Consider the following 27,085-nt stretch of genomic DNA (forward strand, 5'->3'; position numbering starts at 1 on the left):
GCAGCCTCATAAACCTTGCTCGAATCATCCCCAGTCAGCCGTTCATTGATCCTACTGTTTGCGTTAGTATTTTTGTCGTCCGTTTGTCTGTCCATCGTAGTCTTGTGAGCGCTGAAGAGTCCTTCCAAGTACCGTACCTCCCCCTCCACACTGTTGGTTGGCGTTGTTTTGCCTTACGGCGTTCTAGGGCAAGTGCTGTGCTGTGCAGTTCGGTACTTGCCGGCTCGGTCGTTTGCTTTAGCAACTTTGCCATATGATTTTCGTCTAAATCCCGCTTAGCAAACCGTACGTGGACCAGTTGTCTAGAGCTATCAACGGTCTTAGCTTCATCATTTCTCCGTGCTCTTTCTCTCTCTCTCTCTCTGTCTTTCTCTTTCTCTCTCTCTCTCTCACACTCTTTCTCTCTAGACACTGACTAGGACTCAAAACGATGCCTCACAGCGCCCAAATCGCTCCGGCCATCCAATGCGTCCGTCGTATTTTGGTCGCAGTCTGGAAAACGGAAGCACTATTGGTCTGGAAAACGATTCCTTAAAATTATGCATTCCACATTGTCACATAACGCTCCCGGTCTTGTTGGGCGGGCGCCGTACCAAAAGTGGCTTTTGATGCCAATGTCACCCAATAGCCTCAATACACCCTCTTGGCCGCGTGTTGGCAGACGGTTTGGGAAGATTTCCCTTTCCAGTTACGTCTTTGCGCTCGCCTGCCTAGACGGGAGCCGTGGCGACTTACCGAGCTCTCCCGGTCGGTTGGTAATTTATTTCAAAGTGACTATTTCGGAAAAGTGTTCTGTATCGATGTCCATGACCACAGCGCTCTCTTTCCATCCGTGCCCACCCCAAACCAATCCGGGGCTGCATCATGTGCATCGAGCAGGAAAATCTACTTCATTGTAAACAAAGCAGGCCGTTTCCACATGGTGTGCGGCAAAAAGTGACTGCACGACACGATACGCGGCTCCCAGTCCTTCCCATTTCAGCCCGTTCCATGTCGGTGGACGTTTTTCTTCCCGCAACATCCTAGCAAGCGGCGCACGATTTCCTCGAAATGAAGTCGCCAACGGCATGAGCTGATATGCAAGACCGTACAAACAGCAAGCAAGCAAGTGGGCCGCGAAAAAAAAGCGAAAAATACGAGCCTTCTGAACTGATACTGTACGGAAGCTACTATGAGCGGGAAGCCTTAAGCGGTGCTGCGCTTTGCGAAGGAAATTCGAAACTTTTCCAATTCGAAAAATTTGAATAAATGCCAGCCACTTTACCAGATTTATGTCATCAATATCCCGAAGAACGGAGCACAAAAGATAGTACAGGATAGAAAAACAAGCTTCTTTTGAGCGGAGTGCGCTAAGCGTGCATGTGTGTGTGTGTGTTTGGGTGTGTATTTGTGTTATGGTTGGTAGTGTAGTAAGCATGTTGGAGCAATCTGGCCGATCTGGTTCGCGATTTGGACATTAAAAAGAAAGAAAGAAGAAAAAAGTGCCTGAATACAAACATGAACGAGTTGCTGAACTAACAGAAAAGCCTTGGCGAGTGTGTGCACGTATTTCACGTCGGTACTGGCACGTGTCTACTATAGCGGTCTTTAGTAGTAAACTTTACCATCTTGTTGGATAGGTCAGAAAATGTGATAAAAAAAAACTTTGATGTAAATACCGCAAGGAAAGAGTGTTTGCAAAATTCTTCCACCCATGTCGTACCAGCAGAATGGGTGAGAAAACTGTTATCACGAATACATCTTACCATTGGATGCATTGCAACAGACCTTTACATCTAGCTACTTAAAGATGCAACCCAGATACTTTGTGTGGTTATGTTGTGGAACGAATGTGTGATGAATGTGCCAAGGAAGGTAAGTACATATATTTATTTTGCCTTGTTTTTTTTTTTTAACGAAAATAGCATTTCAATGCGGTACGTAAACGTGTAAAACCTTTAAAGCCATTTTACAATCCTGAAGCAGTTTTTTTACTCGTTACGTTAAGCAATAATAAATGATATCTTCAACACATCAACGGAATAGGATTAAGCAGAACAAATTGAAATGATTATACCGCCCAGTATCACCAATGTGCATCTTCATTCAGCAGCGACATCGTTTCTGTTTTCTTTGGGAAGATTAATATTGCTTCGGTACCACATTTTGGTTTGCCTTTTGCCAACACTGTGCATGCCGGTAGAAATATGAAATGAAAACGTAGACATCTAATGATACTATACTGTTGCACGAACGATGATACTGCAGCGGCCGCCAAACTTTACCGTTTACCGAGCTTGGCAGTATTCTTTCGAAAACCCCAAACAGCTCCCAGGCACCAGCTTAAAGTGTGTCTGGTTCATGGTAGTGACTGCTGCTACTGGTGGTACTGTTACTGTTACCGACCAGTGCCAGTTGCAGCAGATAAAGATACCACACCGAAACATGAAACAGTAAAACCGGTGGAACCAAACGAAACGCAGCTAGACACACACGCACACACCGACTTTAGCACAAAATTGATCGTCGACATTTTCGGCCCTTGTACACTGGGAGCAAAATGGTACAGTAAGAAACATGAAAAACTCATTACACCGGAGGCATTTTCTAATTGATGCTGGAAATAGATGGTACGCCACTGCGCATTCGGACCACTCGCATGGGCGTGTAATGGGATGCAAAAAGTAACGAAGTTCAATTATATTTTGTGTACGGGTTTTTTGTATAGCTATAGAAACAGTTTACTTTACTTGTTTCGAAACTTCGCACACAGTTTAGCTGCCGGATAGGAAAAGTGAAAGGTGTAATGGAGACATTAACGATGAATAAATTTGCATTCGATTGGTGTCGGTCCGTTGATGGCAAATTGTTGAGGTGGTTTGAAACTTTTGAGCCATTGGATACATTATTGTGCTTTAAATCTGGTTTATGCCTTTTTCCGCATTGTCCTACAGTGTCCCATTCTATGATTTAAGCCAGAAAACTGAAATTTCAGCCAGTCAATGGAATAATACTTACCATACGAGTGATGACAATTATCTTCCACCATATTGGATTTCATCATTTGTGTACGAATAAAGATTGAAACTCGTCGGAAATTATGCTGAAGAAATTAAAAATTAGATTGAAGAAAATAAAATATGAAATATGAAAGTGACTTGGAAAAGTCTGTATTCACCACCTCCTAGATGTTTTTCAAAAGCTATCAAATGGTGTATTTGTGTCATAGTATTATTTCAGTTCTTGCACATGATTTTCAACTCACCACAAAGAACCATCAAACTCAATCCAGCTTGAGACGTGTTGAAAATCATGTGAAAGAACTGAAAAATTATTGTGATGCAAATACAACATTTGATAACTGTTGAAAACCATCTGACAATCAATGTAAAATGTTGTAGACATTAGAAATTAACTGAGAAATTGACTGGGTCGTTGATTTCAGAAATTAGGTCGGGAAATTGACCGAGCGAAATACTAACGAAATTTCTGTTGCTTAAGCACTACAATCCAACAATTTAACACAAATCAAACTTAAAATTGAGGAAAACAAAACCCCGTTGTTTTTGTTTATCATAATAAGCATTACTTTTAAATTGTCAAAATGTTTCGCTACGTTGGTACCAAAGTCTATATACACCTGTTCTCACTTTCCTCTGAATCGTTATCCGGTTGCTATGGATCGCAATCCATGAGAATGGATCGCAATCAACTACGTCTGAATCGTTTTCAGACACGTTTGGATCGTTTGCAGCTACGTTTGGATCGCTCTTAGCTACCTTTGGATTTTGCGGTAGCTCGCGCAAATTTCATTGCAGCGCAACTGTTTATTCAGTGACCGCGGGACACATTTGAATTCCAAGGAAAGAATCAAATGTGTAATTAATGCATTCAATTGTAAAATCTACATCCATACTTTATTGATTATTTGATCAAGTTTTCAAAATAAACCTGCACAATCTTCTTCTTTTTGGCGTAACAACCTACGTGGTCCTTCGGTCCTGTTTAGGCTTTCGAGATTTAGTCGGATATTCCTTCTTTGCTATAGAGGGACGGTCTGGTTGGGAATCTATTCTGATGCGTAGAAGCCGACAAATCTGTCAAATGTTATTCATTGCCTAAAAATGGGGTTTCAACACAAGTTCTCAATTGGGTTCAAACATAGAACAATATGAATTTGTCGCTTTTCATATTGTCTTTTATGATGTGAATCGTGCAGTACGCCAAGGGGTCACTAAATAAACTTTGCGCCGCAACAAAATTTGCGCGAGCTACCACAAAATCCAAAGGTAGCTGAGAGCGATCCAAACATAGCTGCAAACGATCCAAACGTAGCTGAAAACGATTCAGACGTAGTTGATTGCGATCCATTCTCATGGATTGCAATCCATAGCAACCGGATAACGATTCAGAGGAAAGTGAGAACAGGTGTAATACAGAGGTCGAGCCGTCCGGAACATTTGATCAAAAAGCGTGGGAAAGTTTTGGTAGCTGGATGAAAAAGCTGCAATAGTTTTATCGTAGCATACATAGAGGTTTTAGTTGTTGTGCATGCAGTGGTCTTAAAGCATTTTCGGTCATTTTTACATCGTTTGTTTGTAATATTATACTTAAAAAAATTGACAAATATCAAGAAAAGATAGAATTATATTGAAATTATCAATTACAACAAGATCAGTGCCCAAAATTACGACGATATCATGTGCAGCTCAAGAGGGCTAAAGCTAAGAGGCCAGATTTCTGATTGTGGTCATTTTTAAGCGATGAATTACTGAAAAAACTACTCCATGCCACGTTCTTGAAAAAGAAATGTATAGTTACACTAAGTTTTGATAACAAAATGCACAATAAGCCCTGAAAAGTGTTTAGTTGTTTGGAATCGTTTTTTTCTTTTTTCAGCTTTTTCATCTAACTGTCAAAAATAAGCTTTCAAAATGATCGACCAAAATCGAGCTATTCATCGACCTCTGTATTATATAGACTTTGGTTGGTACATTCGGTGTCTGGCAGCGGCCTAAGAAACAAACTAAGGCTTTGCAATTTTCACAAACTATTAAGGCTTTACAATTTTCTTTCAGGAGGTGTACCGATTGTTTGTGTATAGTTATGTGTTATTATCGGTATTTTATTTTTTAGTATAATTTTTGTTGTACGATAATTTTATTATCACTGTTATTGTTATTTTTAAAATTGTATCTTTGCATTATTTGTATATTAAGTTTGCCATCTTCACCTAAACCAAGTTGAGACTTTACATTGCTTTTGAAAACTCAATTATTTTCCTTCCTTTTTCTTCCTTTTTCCTTTGCTATCACCTTGTTATAATAATTTACATTGTTGTTATAACTCAAATAGCAATCGAAAGCTCATAACAATAGCCACTCAAATAATTTACGACGAATCCTCTCACTAATCAATTCTTTCGCCCTCTTTACGATATTGCTTTAGCGATGAATAAAAACGAGCGTTAACATCTTTCCATCCCGTCCGTTGCATACATCCAAATCAACCCGTAACAGCGTGACAACTTGTCAATCGATTGAGGGTTGTCAATTTTTTTAAGAATCCGAATAAACCAAATTTTACTACCATCATGAGTGAAGATAAAATAAATTAGCCTTTCAACCGCTTCCCAAACATTCCTCCGCATTCTTCGCGAAGGTTTCATTACCCCGAACGACCGCTCGTAGGAGACGGGACGGTTAGGAATGGCTATAAAGAATTCATTATCATGACAACATTCGGGAGGGCTCGGTAAAAATCTCTGCACACCTCCCATGCGTTAGAGAGAAAGAGGGAGGAACAGAGAGAGAGAGAGAGAGAGATAGAGAGAGAGTGAAAGAGTGAATAATAAGAGATCCTTGAAGGTGGGGTCGGGAATTTCGGGGCAGAAAGTAGCCAAGAAAAACGAGAAATGCATGTTACGGGAATTCCGGCTACTTCAAACCCCGCTTGTGGCAACGCCGCTACTCTTACCTCTTCTGGCTCGCGACAATAACGAATACCGAGCCAACGAAAAGAGATACCACTGGCTGACTGCAGGTCGTGTATTGGTGGCAAAGTTTCCCGCCGGGCCGGGAGTTTGGCGCTCCATAACAATAAAGTTTGCTAGCACTGTTTGTGGTTAATAATATTTCCGAGCAGCTCGCCCAGCTCCTCAGCAGGTCGTGTGTGGCTGTGTCGGTTCCGTGCCAGTACGTGCATGGTTATCTGCACACGTCCGTACTTTGGTTCGGAATGCCTTGAGAGTTTCTGTGGCAAATACCGTGTGACGTTGGCTTTTGTTGAGGCCTACCGATCGAGAAAACCCTGAAGAGAGAAAAAAGGAACAAACTCAGAACACCCTTACGTTTCTGCCACGACGACGCAGCGCCACCCGGATACGCTTCGGGGGTATATGCTTTTGCGTTCCTGCTCAGCCGTTCACACATACACAAACAACCGCTTCATGTTGCACATTGGTGGCATATTGGAGTGGTTATGAAATTCTCCTTTCTTGTTTCTCATTGTGCACGAGGGCTTAACCTCAAATCACATTCCCTGACTGCCTGGGCTAGGCTTGCACGCCAAATCAAAGCGTTTTTCATCCAGCGTCAGGATGTGTATGTGTGTATGGGATGGGTGTCGGAGTGTGCCCCTGCCTGGTGGCCGTAATAAGCTGTTCGATTATGTCACAAGTTATTTTCCGGGACGACGCCTACCGTTTTCTACTTAGTTAGGCGTTTGAAGCCGACTAAAAAGGAAAACCATTCAAACACGCTGCTGTGGAATGCTGGAAACGCTTCTGTGGAAAATACCTGCCGTCAGAGGGATTTGTAGGCTTATTGGTAACAGAAAAAAGGACAACACTTGAGGCTGCCGCCGCTGACATTGTGTCAAACAGATCTGAAAATACGTCACCTTATTTATGTGTAACAGAAGCGTAGCATTATACAGGGAGAAACTACCTGGTTTGGGTGCGTTGTATTTATTTGAGTTAAATCGAAAATTAAAATTGGTTTCCACTTCATCATAATTTCTTTTCTTGATTTCTCTTTTAATGCTTTTTGCCTGATGTCTTATCATCAAATTCTACTTTTCCTTTGTTACATCTAGTAGTAATACATGGCTACTACTGAAGAAATTGAAGAAATTGATTGGAAACGTAAGAGGAGTTCTTTATCGTTTCTTTATATGTTTTCCATGCAACTCGGCCATTATAGCAGGATGAATGATGCAAGACGTAAAACGTATATTAGAACGACAAATGATTTCACATCGCTATACTCCCGTTTACAGACGTGCAAACAATAAAACACCTTAGGCAACTCATAAATCCACCGTTTTTCATATTTGATTTCTCTAGAATATTTCAACTATCAGGATTGGGCCGATTCTATATCAACGTTTCCGAGAGTGATCCTTCACTTGCTTTCATCGTAGATAATAACACAACTTCCATCGCACTATCAAACTCTCTCCAGCCACTTGCTTCGGAAATGGTACGACAAATTTCGCACGTGGTCTATTAAGAAGCAGTCCGCATAATGTTGCAATGATGTGCCGCAAGGATGCAAAAGGACGTAGAAAAAAAAAATCTTTATCGTACGCCTCGATCGCTATCATGACATCACGATGCCTATTTCCACCGTTACCCTATACAAGCAGCAAACTGCACACTCTTGTCCTCGGAGTGGAATTCTCCAAATTTCTGACGAGATATTTGGGATCTTGTTACCTTCACATACCGTTCACCTTCACCCACTAGCTTTGTAAGGTCTTTTGAAGCATCCGTACTTAAAACACATGACCAGGTAACGTAGGAAACAGACTATATCAATACGGAATAGTTGAGCAAAAGTTAAATTCATCATTGCCTGGGCAACTTCACTTCTTTTTGTTCGAATGTGTATAGAATTCAAGCTTCTACGTGTCCTCAACAACCAAAACTACATGCAACATCGTGTAGGATAACATATGTTGTTTACTTTTGATGTTGTTTCGAACGAGTTCCCAACCTTTTTTTCTGCTATCAAGCTTAGGAGATCTGTGACATTGAACTAACACATACCAAAGTGTAAATCTTAGCAGGTTAATCTTCATTCATCAGGTTAAGTAAGCTAGACAGAAAAGTACTATAGAATGAGATACGTAGGTTTAGCCCTAATCATAATCATTATCATCAAAAATGTAACACAATTTTCATTTCTGAGCTCTGCCAAATCGTTTATCTATTTGTGTCAACTTTTTTCTAATGAATTTCGTTAAATTCTTACATGTGTTACCAGTGCTTTGTGAACCAACAAAATAAAACACCATGCGCCTCCATTGGAATTGCAGACGAGCAACCATGCGGCTCCATAGAGAATTCTGCTTGGTCTGATGGGATAAACCCAGTTCTTTGTTTAAAGTTTAACTAATTTCATTGTATTTTCTTCAAATAAGTTGTTAAGACATAAAAAATGATCTCTAAGTAAATACTAACCAGCATAAGTAAGAGCTTTATTCTTCTTCTTCTTTTTCTTTGGCACAACAACCGCTGTCGGTCAAGGCCTGCCTGTACCCACTAGTGAAGTGAGCTTGGCTTTCAGTAACTTATTGTTACCATAGCAGGATAGTCAGTCCTACGTATGGGGGCACGGTCTATTCGGGACTTGAATCCATGCCGGGCATGTTTTTATGTCGTACCAGTCGGACGACTGTACCACCAGACCGGCCCGCTTTATTCACTCGCTCTATATTCCCACCCAGTGTTTGATCCACTAGAACACATATACACTAAATGTAGTGATAAGCTTTCATTAACAAATAGTACAACACTCGACAGGTTCCGGGTTAGCTCCCACTTCAGCTTCCACTAAATTGAAGCACAATGTACATCCCAGTTGTACCCGGACCCTGAAATCCCATAAAAGCCGATCCCTCAGCGGACGTCGCGTCGCAAAAGGTGCAAGTCTCTCAACTTTTCCTTCCATTGCCTCGCATGGTCCTCCTTATACACCCAACCTTTGCGGAACTCTCAAGAGAGTCTGCGTTCATTAAAACGCGAGACCAGCAGCCCGTCCGCTCACTCGTACCTAACCTGCCGATCGGGGGCAGGCGCGAACTCCTTATTGCTCCCGTGAAGCACACTTTCGTCCTCGGTCACACTCGCCTCTGGTGGCTCATCATCTACAAGAGTGTCCCATCATCTTCCCGTGCGCCGTGCCGTGTCGCGGTCGTTTGACCGTTTATTTACGAGCAGGTTAAAGTGTACCCTACCCTCCCCATCGGCACTCCGGTGATTGCTGCACAATTTCCCCAGATGATGGTGACTTTTGATTATACGACCCTGGCGGCTACAGAACTACCGTTTGCATCGACTCCGGTAGGACACCGAACGGGAAAGAGCACCCGGAACGGGTGGGAACAACACGACACGAGTTTACTCGCGTGGTTCTATCGCCCCGAAAGGTCGTTCCCGTTGTGATTTTTCCAAACGTGACGTATGCGACAGGTTCTGCTCGCGATGTTGTTAGGGCTGTTCCTCAATGCAAGCCCGACGCAAGGCCGAACGAAACGCTTTGGAAGCCTTTCGGGAGCACAGCTGGACATGCGCAATAGGGAGGGAATGATATTCCTGTCCTGCTCGCGAGTTCACAGCAACGCGGAGAATTTTGGGCAGCTTCCACCAGCTTCACGGTGGCAAGCAGAGATCAGTTGTCGTACGACGGCTACGTTGGTCAAAGGTTTGGGCGCGGAACGTGCATCATCTCCCTGTGTACCAGACTTCGCACGTCACACGGTTCGGATAGTCGTTCGGGTAATTGTTGTGGTTTGTGTTCTGCTACTGTATTCGTAGCTCTGTTAGCACGTCGCAAGTAGTGAGCTAAGTGTTTTTTTGTCAAATTTAAAAGCAAACGAAAAAAAGCAACATCTTTCTCAACCTCTTCAATGTGTGCAAATAAACGATGACCATCCTACAGGACGGCAACTCGATTTGAATAACGAAAACATCACATTACCGCATGATAAATGTGTGAAATGTTGTTAGGAAAATGAAGTTACCGCTATAAAAGAGCTAAGTGACTTACCAAAACCGTGCAAGTGCTGAACCTATGGTGCAGTGCCCGGGTTAGGGAAACCTATGGAAAGGAAGCTTATAAAACTTGAACACCGGTGTCCTTTTACCCTTTCAGTGGCTCGTTGCATCCCTCGTTCCGCTTGCTGCCCTAAGACACAGCTGCGGAAGCAAAAGTCCGCAGTGAAGAACTCGCGCTGTGTGGGTCGCGTAATACGTACAGCGAACAAGGTGCACAAAAACATGAGAAAAATCCAGCACGGACGAGATGCGATGGTTTTATTTCTGTGTTTCAAGTAACAAATAATGAAGAGCACCCGACAAACAAAAAAAAAACACCTTCACCCTCCCCCACTGAACCTGGCCTCGATTGGCCACCAGTGAAGAGTAAAGGTTCAGCATCACTCCCCGTAGCGGGCAACCAATTCGGACCAACAGCCGACCGAAACGGGAAAGTAGCGGGAAATGAATGAATAATACATACCCAAAGCAACCCAATTTGAGTTTCAAATGATCGCCATCCGTTCCCGTTCGTCCGCGCGAGAAGTACATCTGCGGGGCCGTTGCCGGGCTCGTGTACTGCTGGTGGGTTTGCTTTCTTTGGGGCTTTTGGCACTGCATGTGGCAGCAAAGTGGCCAGCAGCGAGTAATGAAGCGTCTTTTCTTCACGTGTGCAACACTCAGATCTGTGTACTTGTATATGTGTTTGTATATGTGTGTGTGAGCGCGTGTAAGATTGTTTGTGAAGGAGGGCTCAAAGCGTGTTGAAGTGGAAATTTAATAGATGCTGCAGAAGTTGACCAGCGGCTTAGGAAGTGATCTATTCACCGACCAGTTAGCCAACTCAAGCCGTGCCCATTCCCAGGCAGCGGAGTGGGAGCGCTCCGTGGGCTCATGCTGAAGTAATATGAGCCAACGTTTCGAAAGGAGTGCTAAGCGTGAGTCGGAGTGTCGGGAATGTGAAGAAGTGGTGAAAGTTTGCAACAGTTCGTCAAACTCGTACGGTGTGAACAAAGTTGGAGAAAATTGGATTTCACGCTTGCCATCGCTTGTGCCATGAGTGAGAGTGCGCTGTTGGGCGCTGTAGTTGTGGGTGCGGTCAGACCTTGGTGACAATTTGATGGACAGCGTAGGAGCAAACCGCACCGCTCAGTTTGACCCAAACCATACCAACCAAGCACACACACACACACACACACACACACACACACACACACACACACACACACACACACACACACACACACACACACACACACACACACACACACACACACACACACACACACACACACACACACACACACACACACACACACACACACACACACACACACACACACACACACACACACACACACACACACACACACACACACACACACACACACACACACACACACACACACCACACACACACACACACACACACACACACACACACACACACACACACACACACACACACACACACACACACACACACACACACACCACACACACACACACACACACACACACACACACACACACACACACACACACACACACACACACACACACACACACACACACACACACACACACACACACACACACACACACACACACACACACACACACACACACACACACACACACACACACCACACACACACACACACACACACACACACACACACACACACACACACACACACACACACACACACACACACACACACACACACACACACACACACACACACACACACACACACACACACACACACACACACACACACACACACACACACACACACACACACACACACACACACACACACACACACACACACACACACACACACACACACACACACACACACACACACACACACACACACACACACACACACAAACGCAAGCACACATAAAAGTGAAGGACGTACTTCCGGCGATCCTTGGATCCTAGATAAACGTCAGTGATCGTTAGTCTGTTGGTTGCGCTTCTAGATTGTTTGGAGTTTTGTGCGCTCGTGTGTGCGGATGTGTGTACGGTGTGGTTTTAGTGGTTTGTTACTTTCGCTGTATGTTCGACGCCTCTGCACCAGACGGTACGACTGGAGAGTGTAGTTACTGAGTAGTTAACTTATTCAAAGTGACAGGAAGCAAGACTTGTTTTGTCGCTTTTCACCTCACGCTTCCATGGATTCGTTGCGTGCTGCAGTCATCGTGAGGTGGTTTAAGTTCTGAAATCAAATGTTATCGTCTAGAACCATTGCTGGGTGATTGCAGTGGTAGTTAAAGGCACTGTCCCATACGAATGACCGACCGACCAGTGCCAGAGAACGTAACTTTTCTAACTAGATTCACTTCAAGACATTTCTTGTCGTTGTATGGCTCGTTACTGACCCGCTTAAAGGTCAATCTTTTCATCCATTTTTTTGTTCTTGCACATTCATAAATCCCCTATCATAAGGTTTTTCTTGTGTTTCCTTTTCGCCTTTGTTTATCTTTCCCGTCGCGTATGCAATGGATGTGAATGGTAGACGCAAACCGAACGAGCAAAATAAAAAAAACCCTCGCGACAACCAAAGCGAGCAACAGCAAATTCAATAATCATCCTTTTGAGTTATTCTGTTTCCGTTGGTCGATGCTGCCTCCGGATGGTGAAGCTTCTTCGCTGCCCCGGAGGCTTTCGTGCTCCTTTACTTGATTTACATTATGAATACATAATAAACTTGGGCGACGGCTCGAGGAGCAGCGTCACCCGTAACGAACCATTACCACCGGAAGCGGCGGCGTTCCTCTTCCTCTTCCGACCGGGACCGGGACCTTCTCCTGCAGACACTGGGGCTTGCCTGGTGAGGCTAGATTTGGATGAAGATTCGCGGGCGCCTAATATCGACATTCTTCTGCACATTGGTGCGATACCTTCGGCAGTAGCATTAAGCGTAAGCGTCCTGCCCTCGGTGTGCGATTGCATGATGGATGTTTCGCTGGGTTGCTTAATGGACGCGCCGCTTTCAAGTACCGCGCGGGAGCGAGCGTGAATATTTTCTTGATTGTTAATAAATATTGCTCCGGAATTATGCTACCGCACGAGACGACGGTACGTATCCGGTGCCGGTACCGACGCCGGTACTGTCGTCACCACCATCACCACCACCAGTCTCCCTCGGCAATGCGGGAGTTTGGGTTTTGGAGAAAATCTTCCCCGCACATTTTTAGGACGAATATCTATCTTCATTTGATTAGAGGAAATTAAATTTGCGCCTTTCCGGTCCAGAGCGTCTGTTTGCTGTGTGATGGTTTTCGGGGTGCTAGATTTAGAGCCGGCTCAAAATTCCTCCCACAAACCACGCCAGTCCATCGCACACAATCCACCGGGTCGCATTCTCGCGAAATGGAAATCGCGCAGCGGCAGGAAGAAGTCGCGCTTCCTGATGTAATTATTGAACGGAAAAGGGCGATATTGATCAACGCATTCCTTGCAAAAACCGATCATAATTTATTCTTCCCACAATTGCTCTCCAACTCTTGGCCCAGTCTAGTCTGCGACCGACTACTGGGGCGCAATCCTTTTGATCGTGGGAGTTTTACTCTTCGATTTCTTTTCTCCTTTTTTTGTAAGTGAGTTAAATTTACGACCACTTCAGCGGCAAAGTGTAGGGCCCGCGGGAACATTGCCATTACAAGGAAGAAAAGGCCCCATGGGGGAATCAAAGGAGTTGTGCCCCGGGAAAGCGGGATCCTGATTTTCTTTATGCCGGAGTAACTTGTTACAATGTTTGAAGCAGGGATAAAAGTTTTGCTAACAAGGTTTGCAAGAAGCTGAGTCGCAGCATGTCAGTTGCTGTTTCTTTTCTTTATCGTTTTATTTGTGCCATACAAAGCGTTGCTGTAAAATTGGGAACACAATTTGTTGAGGAAATGTTTATTCCCTTCTGGAAAGGGCACGGTTTTGGAATAAATTCAACCTTCATTAGGTGTGCGAGCTGCATGTGTATGTGTGTATTAGGCCAATAATTTCGTTTGATACTGCCATTCGAAACTTTATTCCCTTTTTTCGGTGCTCAGTACAAGTGTGATTGTGGTATTGAGAATAAAACAAAACATTGTGCGAAGTTATTATCAAACTTTGCGGTTCTCCTAATCACTTTTTGTTGCGATTCGTTCCTTCGGTTGATTGAGTGATTGATTTAGTTATTAATCATCAGTCTCATTTTTGTTGTTTTTTTTGCTAGTTTTTGATGAGTTTTGTTGCTCAAATAGAGCTTATTTTTGCTACAGATGGGTCAGTTGTGACATATTTCTAAAAAAAAGTTTTAGCTTACAGGGTTTCGAATGATATCAGGGAATAGTTCACTCACTTAAAGCATACTGTAGAGCTGTCATCAGACTGTGGGTGCCGGTGTAAAAAGCTACGAATTGACACCGATGATGTGTTCTAAAAAGCATCATTTTGAGTTGTTTTTGTGTGGCATTTATTTGTACATATGAGAAACTAAATAAATCCTGCGTGGAGTCATAATTGTACATAATAAATAAGTAAAATAAATGAAGTGCTGAGATGTTTACAGCGGCACCTACAGTCTGAAGACAGCTCCACAGTATGCTTGCAAAATTCCCCTTGTCGGTTGCAACACTCTCCTATATGATTGCAAATTTTCACAGTGTACTTGAAACATTCTCCTACTGATTTGCAACATTCCCTTAAGTGATTGAACTATTGACTTACAGGTGTCCCCCGAGATACGACTGTATTTGAGACCGAAAAAATGTCGCAAAGCAAGACGTAAGTCGAAAAAATCGTATGTCGAATATCTGTGAATATAAACTTTATAACCGAAGCTGAAGAGGTGGAATCTATGATATCATGTATTTTATTTAAAATAATGTTCGATAATGTAATAATTATAATTCAAAAACCGTACACTTTACATACATTCAAGATCGAGTAGTTGTGGAATCTTTGAAAATGTGTGTGTAGCGGTTATCAGCCCAGAAATTAAAAAAAAAAATACATCAATTTCTTGTCAATGACAACTTTTAACTGTCAAAATCAAAATCGTCATATCTGCGAATCGTCGTAACTCGAGGGGGTCGTAACTCGGGGTCACCTGTATATGATTCGAAACCCTGTTGGGGAACCTGGGTCAAAATGATTAAGTGGAGCGAAATGGTCACCTGCATTATTGGCAATTTAACACGGTTATGATGACTTGTAATGATTGAAAAACATCCAATATAATGTTTAAAGCCCACCATGAATGTTTCATACCCTAAGGTTTCAAAATAAGTGAATAATTTAGCAATTAAAATATTTGCTACAAGCGATGTAAATTGCACCATCTCGAAAATAAGCTTTCGTAAAAATTTTGCACATAATTAGAGCAAAAAAAGAATGTGTACATAGGCACATGATTCACGTGAAAAAAAGTAACTATTTTGATCAAATATAAAAAAAATTAATGTTAAAGTTTGTAAAATGTTTCACTTGGGGCAAAGTGGTCGTTCCAGCTTGGAGCAAAATGGTCTTTTTATTTTGAAAGGAACAACATGATGAAGCTGTGGTATAAGCTAAGGTCGCGACAATACACTAGCTTTACATAAAACTGTACTGTATACTTACTATAAGCCGGTCTCATGGTACAGTCGTCAACTCGTACGACTTAACAACATGCCGGTCATGGGTTCAAGCCCCAAATAGACCGTGCCGCCATACGTAGGACTGACTATCCTGCTATGGGGGGAAATCAATAAGTCACTGAAAGCCAACCCCACAAGTGTGTTGGCAGGCCTTGACTGGCACCGGTTGTTGAGCCAAAGAACAAGAAGATGCTTACTATATCGACAAGAAAAAATACTGACAACGCGTGAATTATTGAAATTTTCTAGCATTTGACTAAATTATTCAACAAAACACTTCAATACTAAACTTAAATTTCTACTCTCACAATTATACCGCGATGCAAGAGCTTAAACCATAGCCTGAAGTTAAATGTTGTGGTCCATTTTGCCCCTTTGTTTTGATATGTTTTGACATTTGGTGTAAGACCATTTTGCCCCATAGCAAGACCATTTACCATACACAATACATTTTCACGACGTTTGACGTAGATTTTTAAAATTCATTTTAAACATATATATTTGTTGTCAATGCGTTATCTTTTGATTGTTTTTCATGAATTAGACGTTGAAGTATCGATTGATGTCACAATAACAGTGGAACGTGGTTTCACCAATAAGATACACACCAAAATCCTTAACAGGTCCATTTTGCCCCGCTTTACCTTATTGGGAAGTAACGCTTATGATAATAATGTAAAGTAAAGTAACACTAGTGATCATGTAATAAATTGTCAAAACTACAAAAATGGATACGACCAGCATTTTAGTTTTTTTTATTAATTTATTAAAAATTTAAATCATTACCAACAACAAAATAACCACATGCCGAGTTCAAACAGTGCACAGACTGCTTTCAGACTAGGATGAAAATTCTTGCTGTTTTAGCTTTGAATGTCACAAATATTTTTGCTTTAAAGTAGATACTGTTATATTAGAAAATGACAAAAATTTGACTTCTAAACCCATTTATTGCTTGAAAAAAACTTAAAGAATGTTTCAAATTCATCATTTTTAGGTAAAAGAAAGTAGTTTTTCCGGTTTCATTTTTTTCTGGCGGTGTTGATTTAAATGATCATGATACCCTTGCGAGCAGTTCCATGCAACTAAATCAGCAAGCCCACGTTCTGTCTGCTATGTTGGTCAGAACAGAAGTGTATTTTGATTTTGTTCGTTGGAATTGGTCAAAGCCGTCCGTTGGGTTGCGAAAGAAAACGTTGCGACCAAGTGACTGACCAAGAGTTGGTCACAAAAATGTCACCAAGCGTGTGATGGTCGCACCAACTGTTTGAGCATCTCCTCTGATTATCACAATTGAGTACGTGACGCTGACATGGACTTTGTTTCAGTCAGATTTTTTTATGACACTGACAGTGACATTTTGCAGCACTGGATGCACTTTTCGGAACTTTAGATGTTACATTATATATGTCATATATCGTGAAATACTACTGTTAAGGCCGAAGCACATTGTCCGTACTCGCTGGAGTAATTTTTATTTTCACTAGCTCATCTGACAACCGCTGATGGAAACAGTTTTTGGTCATCGATGGAATGTTCGTACTAGTTCTCAAAATAAATATTATTTTGCGAGTTATACAATTTTTGTTTGTGGTTTGATTTGATAAAATAGCAAAATAAATTCATTCTCTTATGATTTTTTTACAAGAATGATAATACACATTTCTCTCGTAATGTACGAATATAACAAGTAATTTACTGTACCAGCACATGGAAACCGTTAGAAAAGCGTTGAATTATCGAAATGTGAATACTTACATTAAATTTCAATAATTATCATGCCAACATCTTATAATTTGTATAATTTGTGGCTGTGTTTAAACATTTCATATATTTCAAACTATAGTAAATTTATTTTGCTACAAACATTATGAAAACAAACTACAAAACAAACAAAACATGTGACAGACAGACAAACGACACTTACATATTTTTCCAAATTGTTTGATGGTACCCAATAAAAGGAATCAATTTACTACGATCCTATCACAGAGCACAAATATGTGTATCTACGCACAGACGCACAGAAACCCGATTTATTAATATGTGCCGATATAGGGCCGGTGAGTTGCTACTTTTGCTAGTGTTCCCAGAGGTCGTTACCAAAATTTATAAGAAAACTTTTTCGCAACGAACATTGTTGAACCTACAGCGCATCCTCTACAACCCAGCAGGGGAAACACATCGGGAAAGCACAATCTTTGCAGCAGTGCAAAAAAAGTACGATGATGTATAAAGAGAGTGAAAGGGGATAAAATTGTTCTAATGGTATTGTTTTCCCCCAGACAAAAAGTAACGCAACAGTTTCACAGCACTCTACCCCATATGATGGACGATCAATTATAAATCTGCAGACTCATTAAAAATTATTCAGGTCAGCCCACGAGCTGGGAGTGGCGAGTTTCGGCATGATTGGCTTACTCGAGCATACAGCTTAGCTCGCACAAGATAATGTGCAAAACGACGATCGGATAAAACTTTCTCCCATACATTGTTTAAGTTTCTCTAATCATACTATCGATTTTCTTTCCCGACTATCTTTCCCGCAATCTCAAATGCTCCTGAAGCAAACGCTGCCGCGAAGAAGGGATGAAGTGCAACGGAGGTACGTTGTATGTTAGGGAAGGATTTATCGCTACGAGCTACAAAGCACCTTCCTAAAGAGGATCGTTCGAATTCATGATCATTTGCACCACCTGGCACGTGACTTGCCTGCCGTGCCCGTGGGGTTGTGCTTAAACAAATGATCCAATCCCTCGTTAACTTTTACGAGTTGACCCATCCACTTGCGGCACTCTGGAGCGCCTGGGGCGGCTCGACCAAGCCGTGTTTGATGATTAGCGACTGAGGCTGGCACTGTGGCTGGTACCTTTGAGCCAGGCAGATGGAGATGAAAATTTAATAAGTCGTACTTGTTGCCGACTTGATTGCCCCGGCAAAAGAAACCCCACTGTTCGGCGATGTAAATGGACGGGTGTGATACTGTTCGTGCAGTTCAAACATTATTTTGCAACAAAGTGCTTAAGCACAGCTGTGGGCTTTGAGCTACGGGATAGGGGAAACATACACCGATGGTGTAAAACGTGGCTGTACTTCTGTTAATGCGTGCGCAACCATTGTGTACTAATTACTGTGATTTTTTTAAATAACATGAAACATATTATCATCGCATTAAAAATGCTTTTGCCTTTTTTAATCCACTTTAATACACGATGAGCAGACATTTTTATAAACAGCTCAACGCAGGCGATGAAAAAAGCTGGTACACCAATTATCTACGGCTAACAATCTCCTCAACTTTCACCGAAATCGTTTCAACTTCAGCATTGCCTCCATCGTGTTACCACTCATCCGACTTGGCGATAAGCCTGCTTATCTTTTAGAAAGCTTCCCATCAGACATTAACCAATGGTAGACAGCCGAAGCGGCTAAAAGGGAGCGAACAGAAAAAAAACCCAACGACATGGTTTCGCTTTTCCGCACACGCAAAGCGTTCGTAATGCAATTGCAAATCCGGCGAGGAAACGTGTCGTGTAGGAAGAAACTGCGACCAACTGGGCCGCCGGAGTTGGAAGCAACCCTTGAGTGCGGATGTTATTCGCTATTTAAATTTTAAGAAGCTTTCACATACTGATACTGTTTCCCGAGTAGGTGTATAGTAATTGTAATAGTTAGATTTAATTCATAAATGAAAATTTTAAATAATACTGTTACATTTTTATTCTGCTTTTATACATTGATGATTGTTCAACATATTCATAAAGCATTGGATTTTGCTTTATTGTCATGCTTTGATAAGAGAAAGTAAAAAAATTATCTGCACTGTCACCACAATTCCGTGCAAGGGTTAGTTCTACTATCCCGCAAACTAGAATCGCTGAATGCGTGTGTGTAAATTAAATTTGTCCTAATAGAATTGTGTCACTGGCACCAATTTACTAGTTCTAACTTCGCCAACGAAACACTCCCAACCACCATGACCACCAGGAGCAGGAAAGGACATTGGAACATACAGGAAGTATAAATACACCCACAAATCCACACACACACACACACATCCGGACAGTATGCGGGCGAACAAATTAAATGGTTAATTTTATTGGACGCCAGTTGTCTTGCACCGTTTGGAGCACAACTCTCCGCTTACCCACGAAGGGGGTTGGGAACGAGCATTCGAGTCGAGGGCCACTCGTACCACTTCCTCCTCCCTCCGTCGAATATCAATGTAATGGAATTTACGTGCATGCGTCCCACGTCGCCTTTTCTTCCCGAACACGTGTTACCGTGTCATTCGCGGCCCCTATCTGCAACGTCCTCATCTCTGCAGTGTGAGCTAGGATGGGATGATGATGCTGGCACGCATTATTGTCCGCATTAGTTGTGCCCTTTCTTGGGAGCGTTAGGGAAGCAACCGCAGTACGGGGCAGAACGCACTGATAGCGCAAACATTAATGAACACTATAACAGTCGATCATTAAATATCACGTATCGTGTGTTGGTTGGTTGTGGATGTAAATGCGGGTCTCTACTCATCAGCCTGCTCGACACCCGAAAGAGTCCTGCTGGGGACGCGTGACATCCATCATAGGAGGGAAATGTAGTAACCTACCGTGCATAACGCAGCATGAAGCATGACGCATATCACACATCAAAATGAGCAAATAGTATAGGCGTCGCTGAATGTTGATTTTGCCGCGAGGTGCATTGGTGAAGCAGCGGAACGCACACGCGAAACGTAATGTGCTTTAACCAATGTCTGATGGAATCATAGGGATGCCTTTGGGCAACGGCATGCAAATGGAAATAAAAGCTTCCGGCACTGTTTGATCCTGTGCTCCTACACGACACAGTGCCAGCTTTCTCCTGGACAGCAGAGGAAAAGTCGTTAGCATATAATTATAGTTATTCTAACTTTTACGCACAAGCACAACCGAAGCTAACAAACGACCACACTAGTGTTAGTACCTGAATCTTTATCCCTTCCGGCACTTTAACGTCATACCACCGGTATTGATTTTCGGTGGTTCGTTAACGGTTCGCTTCCGGTACGTGGCTTTTGCGTTGGATCAGAACGTTGGCAGTGCGGTGGTAAAAGTTAGCTTCATTAGCCGAAATCACAGCACACGATGTACTATATTCTTGATGCTCGTTTCGGGATGAGCGCTATTTCCGCGTGTTTTACAACACGTGCGAGTACCGGTCCTGCTGTTATCGATACCGCTACGGTCGGTGGTAACAGATATCGCCGCACGCTTGATTGTTCCGGGCTAATCAAGCTAGCAAGCGCATTCCGAGCCACTGAGGATCACAAGTTTGGTGGTTGGTTGTACAACAGCCAGAAATGGTTAATCAAAATTAGAAAGGTCAGCTAAATGTGAACCCAGTGCTAGAATGGTGGTACACCCGATACACGAAGTCCAAACTGATCGGAATCCTTTAGGGAAACTCCCTCGAGGTTGGTGCGACACAGGAAAAGAAACGACCGTTCCGGAGTAAAACCGTGGCAGAGATTACTTAACAAAGTAGCGCGGTCTTCTAAAAACAAGCACGCTCGACGCCCCGAAACTTTACGCATCACCGGTCGATGCACGTCCATTCAGGGGGGAAATCCGGCGAAAATTTACTAGCCTTCGGATATCCGCTTTCCACAGTCGGGCAGTCGGGCACAACAACACAATGGATGATTTATTGATAGTTAAGTTACTTTTCCCGTTTCGTTTCCAACCGATTCTTCGGATCGTCGTTGTTGTTTTTTTTTTGTTCTCTCTATTTCGTAAGGTTATTATAGTGGCCGATTGTTCCGCGAGCTGGTTGATGTCTTTTATAATACATCCTGGCACTTTTATTACAAAACAAATCCCAACCATTCGCATTGGGCGGATGTTCCACTTGGGGTTCGGATCGACCATCAGTGAGGAGAAGAGAAGGGGATAAAATTCGTTCATGCATGCAGTAGATTAGCAACGTCGTTTGTCTGCTATGAAGCAATCCGGGAATACTGTTGGTGTGAGTGTCCTTTCAAACCCATCTACTGTAACGATATTATTGATGAGCAGCTGATTGCATCGCACGTAGCATTTCGATAATGAATTGAAGTGGTTTGAAATCTTGAAATGTAAAAATGAATATGGATAGCAAGCTACATCGTGAAAATGCTTGGATGTTTAACAAACTAAAGTAGAGCATTTATTAGCTTTCTTATAAAAAATGCATGCAGGAATCGTCGTCAAAAAGGTTCTTCCTAAAATCATAAGCGTAGGATTCATAGATTGTTGATGCACAATGCTTAATCGAAGAACGATAAGCTTCTTGTACATTCCGATTGAAGTAAAAGATTCCAATTAGAGTCTGCATTCAATAACTGAACGCTGTTTATTCGTACTGGCTTTAGTTGGATAAACACAAGTTAATAATCTTACGGTTTATCATGAATAAGACAGCAAACGGAATAGTGAACCGGATTAAAAGGTTTATGCTATTTTTTGATGCTATATGTTCTACTGCTAATATTTTTTCAAAAACGTTTAGTAACAGAATGACTATGAGTGATGTAGAAAAAAATCTCATAACAAGTGTATAACAAAATTATGTGAAAAGCTGTTTGCTCGCTTTTACTGAAAACTATCATTCAGGCGCTTTTTTCTGTTCAGCCAACGAACTGTCAGTGGAACAGTATTCATCTTCTGGGTTGTATCCATGTAAAAGATACGGTCCGCCATATTAGATTTCACCAATTGTGTACAAACAAAGATGCATTTTAAAATAGTTTTCTTTTCTTTTTTTCTGTTTGAAATAAGTTATAACTTAAAAATAATAATCCAAAAAATTGTTATCCTGCATGAGCTAACCTGATGAGCTTGCGACGAATCGGCGTTTGTTTACATATTTTACAGGCTGAAATAATCTAGGCTCAAATTCTGAGGCTAGTTTTGTGCATGATTTTGTATGAAGTGTTCAATCGCATGATTCCAATCGCCCATTGCCAAACTCCTTTCAAAACAGCTGGCTGATATCGTAAAAGCCCCATTGAAAAAAATTAAAATGTTCAACATTTATCGTGTTACTATATATGGTACTAAATACAGTCCTAATTTTTCAAATATTTTACATTCATGTTTAAACATTGAATCAATATATTTTACACTAAAAGGGAAATTGCGAGCGCTTCAGCCATGAGACCATTTCGATAAACGATTAAGTTAGACTGTCGGTCAATCTATACGTTATTTGGTAAAAAAAATAGTAGATAGTAGTTAAGAGATAATAGATAAAAATAACAGCATTCTCCCCGCTAACAAGGGATAACTTCGTTAGTAATCAGACAGTTAGTAATTTGTTCGTAAATTTCTACTTTTACTATTTGAATTGCGCTCGTTGCCGACCGAGAAAACTTATCATACACCTGCATAATCAATGGAAATGGTCATCGGTCGATTTCATGACTATGATATCCTCAATTCAATAGCTCAATCAGTAAATTGAATCAAAAGATAATTGTTTGTACAATCAAGTAAACCCCAAGAACCAGGAGCAGTTAAGAATGCTAGTGAGTTTTGCAGGAGAGAAAGAATGTGGTTATAAAAAGTCGTTGTTGCATCGGAAAAGCTTTTCGTGTATAAGACCAAACACCAAAAATTGACAAATCTTCCAAAATAAAGTAGGAAAAGAGGTCATTCCAGATTTCATAAATTTAAGCGATTAAATTTTAAATATAGATTTTAAATAAAAATCAAAATACAAAGCATCAAAACAACCTTTTAAATGGAAAATTATTTAGTTATTTCTCTTAAAATCCCTTTGGAACGTTTCGACTTAAATTGAATTTAAAATGAAAATGATTGACTTTACCTGATATATTTTTTTCTTCAAATGAATGAAATGCATTTAATTCACCATTTTGGGTCCAAAATACAGCTAAACAAATACTTCTTGAGCTCACTGTAGATAAAATGCACAGATTTGTAATTTTCAAGAGCCAAGAACGGTCGTAATTACTACAGAATGATTCGTCTGTAGCCCGATTGCTGAAAGCTACATCAACGTAAATTACACTCCTGAGGGCGGTTTTGCAACCTTCACTAGTTTTGATGAGCATGAAAGTGGAAAACTGCTAAGGGGAAAACGATACGGCTGGGTGATTTTATTGCTTCGATGTACCAGCATGCCTACCCAACGATGCTCTGCGTAAGTGGTGTCCCGCAAAAACCTTGTGCTTGCCTTGTATGTTGTACAATTTGCAAACACAAAATGGAAAATCAATTCCATCACACGTCTTCTGCAGGCTCCACTGTATTTTCATAGAAAATATCAATTGATCATCAACGTTTCTAGGAAGAAATGTGCATTTACGAAACGTGTTTGATTAAACTTTTGTCATTATGCACCAAAATGTGCCAGCATATCATAAAATGTATAAAAAGTACATACCCAATATTCTAACATATTCCCCCCCATTTCCTTTTATCGCTTGTATTCCGGACAACGATAAACAAAGGCTATGAATAAAACAACGCATTTTTTTACCTGTTAGCTATGTGCTCTGTTCATGCTAGAGCGTGTGTTCCAACTATGCAATACAATGTTAGAGTGAAAGTCAGGTCAAAGGCTGACGCACACGATTCGTTGCAACCGTATGCTATGGAATTAAAGCGATTTTTGCCGAGTATGACACTCCTTTAACATTCTTTCTTACGATACTTTGTCAGCATATTTGCTGGTACGGGAGCACGATTGTCAGTAAAAAGTTCTTAAAAAAGGGTAACATTTCCTTACATTTTGGTCACCATTTCACCGAATGCAAAATACGCAGTTCTAGGAAGGACTGCACATTTAAACGGTCATCGGCACGATGCAAAACACATCTTTCAATTTCCATCAAATACAATGTCGCATACCTTCCTTTCGCTCCCCCCTCCAACTCTTTACTTGTCTCCCCAAACCTTCCAGCTGGATGGCGGGGTTGTGTTCGTGCTTCAGTTATTTTCAGCACCTTTTTTTGCCTACTGTGCCAATGCGCTCTTCTCAGAAGCTCTTTTTATAGATGCACTTTCCACGCGCTTCTCCATTGATTGGAGCTTTCCACCAGAGACTGGGAACGAAGCTAATGAACCCAGACGCGATTGAAAAATGCAAAAAGTATAATACAAAAACATCTTTTTCCCCTTAAGCATTTGTATGGCAACAAGGAGCTTTTGTCTTTTATCCAAAGGAATAAATACAAAAATAAAATAATCAACCATTAGAAGTGATTAATGGCAAATTTATTTCTGTGATTCAGCTTTTTATAAAACAATAGCAAGATTAATTTTACCAGCTGCCCTATTCACCAACAAATCAGTTCAGTTCTATTTTTTAAGGAATCCAACCGTACAGATAAGTTTACTTTAAGCTCATCACGGGCACATTAACAGGATCTGCCAAAGCAAACAGGTGACATGCTGCATCCACCGTTAGTGGCGTCGTTGGTTGTTTTTATCACCATGTTCAAGTCAAACCCGAGTAACGAATTTGAACAGCGTCCGCTCCATACCAATTTGTCTGCATGTTATTTAATCCTGCTGGTTGTCTACTGCTGTTTGCTCCCAGAAGCCAGAAAGCTTGCCAAATTTCCCCTTCCCAAACGGCTGCAAATGGGGAATGAAATAATTTGCTGCCTGCTGGTCGGCTGGCCCCACACTATCGATCGTTTGCCACTCTCAAAAACACTGCCACCAAAAGCAGGGAATGATACGAACGATCCTCTATATGAGCGACTCCAAAAATGTCCCTTCGTATCCTTTGCTACCGAACGTTGGCGAGAGCCAACCCTGATTCATCCTAGTACGTGCTTTCTACCACCTTTTCCTTCCCTTGTTTTGCTTTCTTTCTTCTCTTCCCATACCAGTGCTCCAGAAAAGAAAGTTTTCTATGGGTGTTTGTATGTGTGTGTGCGAGTGTGTGTGTTTTTTGCCAGTCCAAACCCCTTAGCATTACGGCTGCGTCTTAGCAGCTCCAGCCAGGATGAAGCGGATTGCTCAACTCAAAAAGCGAAAAGTGATTGTAACTCGGTAGATTATGGACGGAGAAACACAAGTATCAATTGTATAATAAAAGGCGAAAATAATCCTCTTATCTTTTCCCACAGAGGACCGGGCACCGTGCAAGTGTTGTGGTGGTGGTGGTCGCTGAGCGAACGAGTGTTTGTGTAGTGCCGTGAAAGGGATACACACTACGGTGCCGTCAAAATGGCACAAAAAGTGAGCCGAAAAATATGAAATTAAAATGATAATACAACGCCCAGCACCACTAATAATACACACGCACACAGAGACCAACGTGAGGAATGCTGACAGTGGCAGTGTAGACATTGCCAGTGATTGTCAATCTCCAAGGATGTTACAGTGCGAGTGAAGTGGATGCGAGTGGTAAAGTGTTGTAGTGTGTTGATTCCCTGTGTGTGTGTGTGTGTTTCTGAATGTGTGAAGTTGAAAAAGTGTGTTATTTTTTGTTGCGTTCCTCGACTCTTCTCAGAAAGTGAAGCGCAAAGTGTACTGAAGGCACAGAACGGGTAAAACATACAGCTTCGTTTGTTCTTCACTCGCTGTCTTCAGTGCTGACTGGTTCCGTTACGCAACCAGGCAACTTCCAGAGCATAGGGGGACAGAAATCCCAAAGCACATAATCATGTTTTTTAATCTTCACACGTCCTTGCCGCCGTTACAAGGATATTAACGAAAAACGCTTCGTCGTGCGGTATTGATGCCGGGGCACAGATGCACGAGCTTCTTATTTCTTCGCACCAGCTAACCAGTGTCATGCAGATATGAGAACGGCCAAATTGATGAGGATTGGGATTTGCACATCGCCGGTGAGCGAGTAGTCAAGCCCAGAAGCACAGCTACAGTTTAGAGGCAGCGAAAACAACAAACAAAGCAACGCCAAAATAACAGAAACACTTCTCCTATGGCTTCTTGTGCGGGGATGAGCCCGACCGGCTTAACGTAAAGAAACAAAAAAAGGGTTTTGTTGCGCAACAACAAAGCGAACTGAACCGAAGCTTCAAGCTTTCGTTTCTCACACACAACACCGCCGCTGTTTTCCGTTGCCCACCCAGCTGGGCGGTACTCGCACGTCATAAAAATTCTAAATTATGATAAACGCTGTTTATCCATTGAGGATATCGACCAACTTGAATTGCCTGTTTAGGACGTGGATTATTGTGCTGTACTTTTTGCAGGGCTGTCCTCAGCTTAATACGGGTAAGTACTTCACGCTATGTGTGTTTCGCATGCAGAGGTATTGGGGGCGTTTTATTGAATGCGGCTGAGATTTAGCTGGTTGGAAATATGTTTCAGTATCAGCATTGTTAGCCCCGGTTCGGAGAAAACGATCATCAGTGGAATGCTCACTTGAGATAAATTCCAGTGCTGAAAACAGTGATTCAACCTGCTCGAA

The 27,085-nt window shown here is 41.9% G+C and overlaps 1 protein-coding gene across 4 annotated transcripts in view; it reads left to right on the forward strand.

Annotated features, from left to right (window-relative positions):
• The first annotated feature begins 926 nt into the window (after positions 1 to 926).
• The window catches only part of LOC121593494, a 64,944-nt gene continuing 38,785 nt past the window's right edge, over positions 927 to 27,085 (forward strand). The window contains exons 1-2 of one of the 4 annotated variants that reach the window (XM_041915864.1): positions 9,665 to 9,742; positions 25,776 to 26,889. In XM_041915864.1, coding sequence (XP_041771798.1) covers positions 26,781 to 26,889 — 109 coding nt within the window. In that variant the 5' untranslated portion in view covers positions 9,665 to 9,742; positions 25,776 to 26,780. Of the gene's footprint in view, positions 1,855 to 9,664; positions 9,773 to 25,775; positions 26,890 to 27,085 lie in introns of those variants that run through there. The other 3 variants (XM_041915865.1, XM_041915863.1, XM_041915866.1) reach the window with 3 other exon arrangements.

The sequence above is a fragment of the Anopheles merus genome, chromosome 2L (genome assembly GCF_017562075.2).
Source record: "Anopheles merus strain MAF chromosome 2L, AmerM5.1, whole genome shotgun sequence".
Lineage (NCBI taxonomy): Eukaryota > Metazoa > Arthropoda > Insecta > Diptera > Culicidae > Anopheles > Anopheles merus.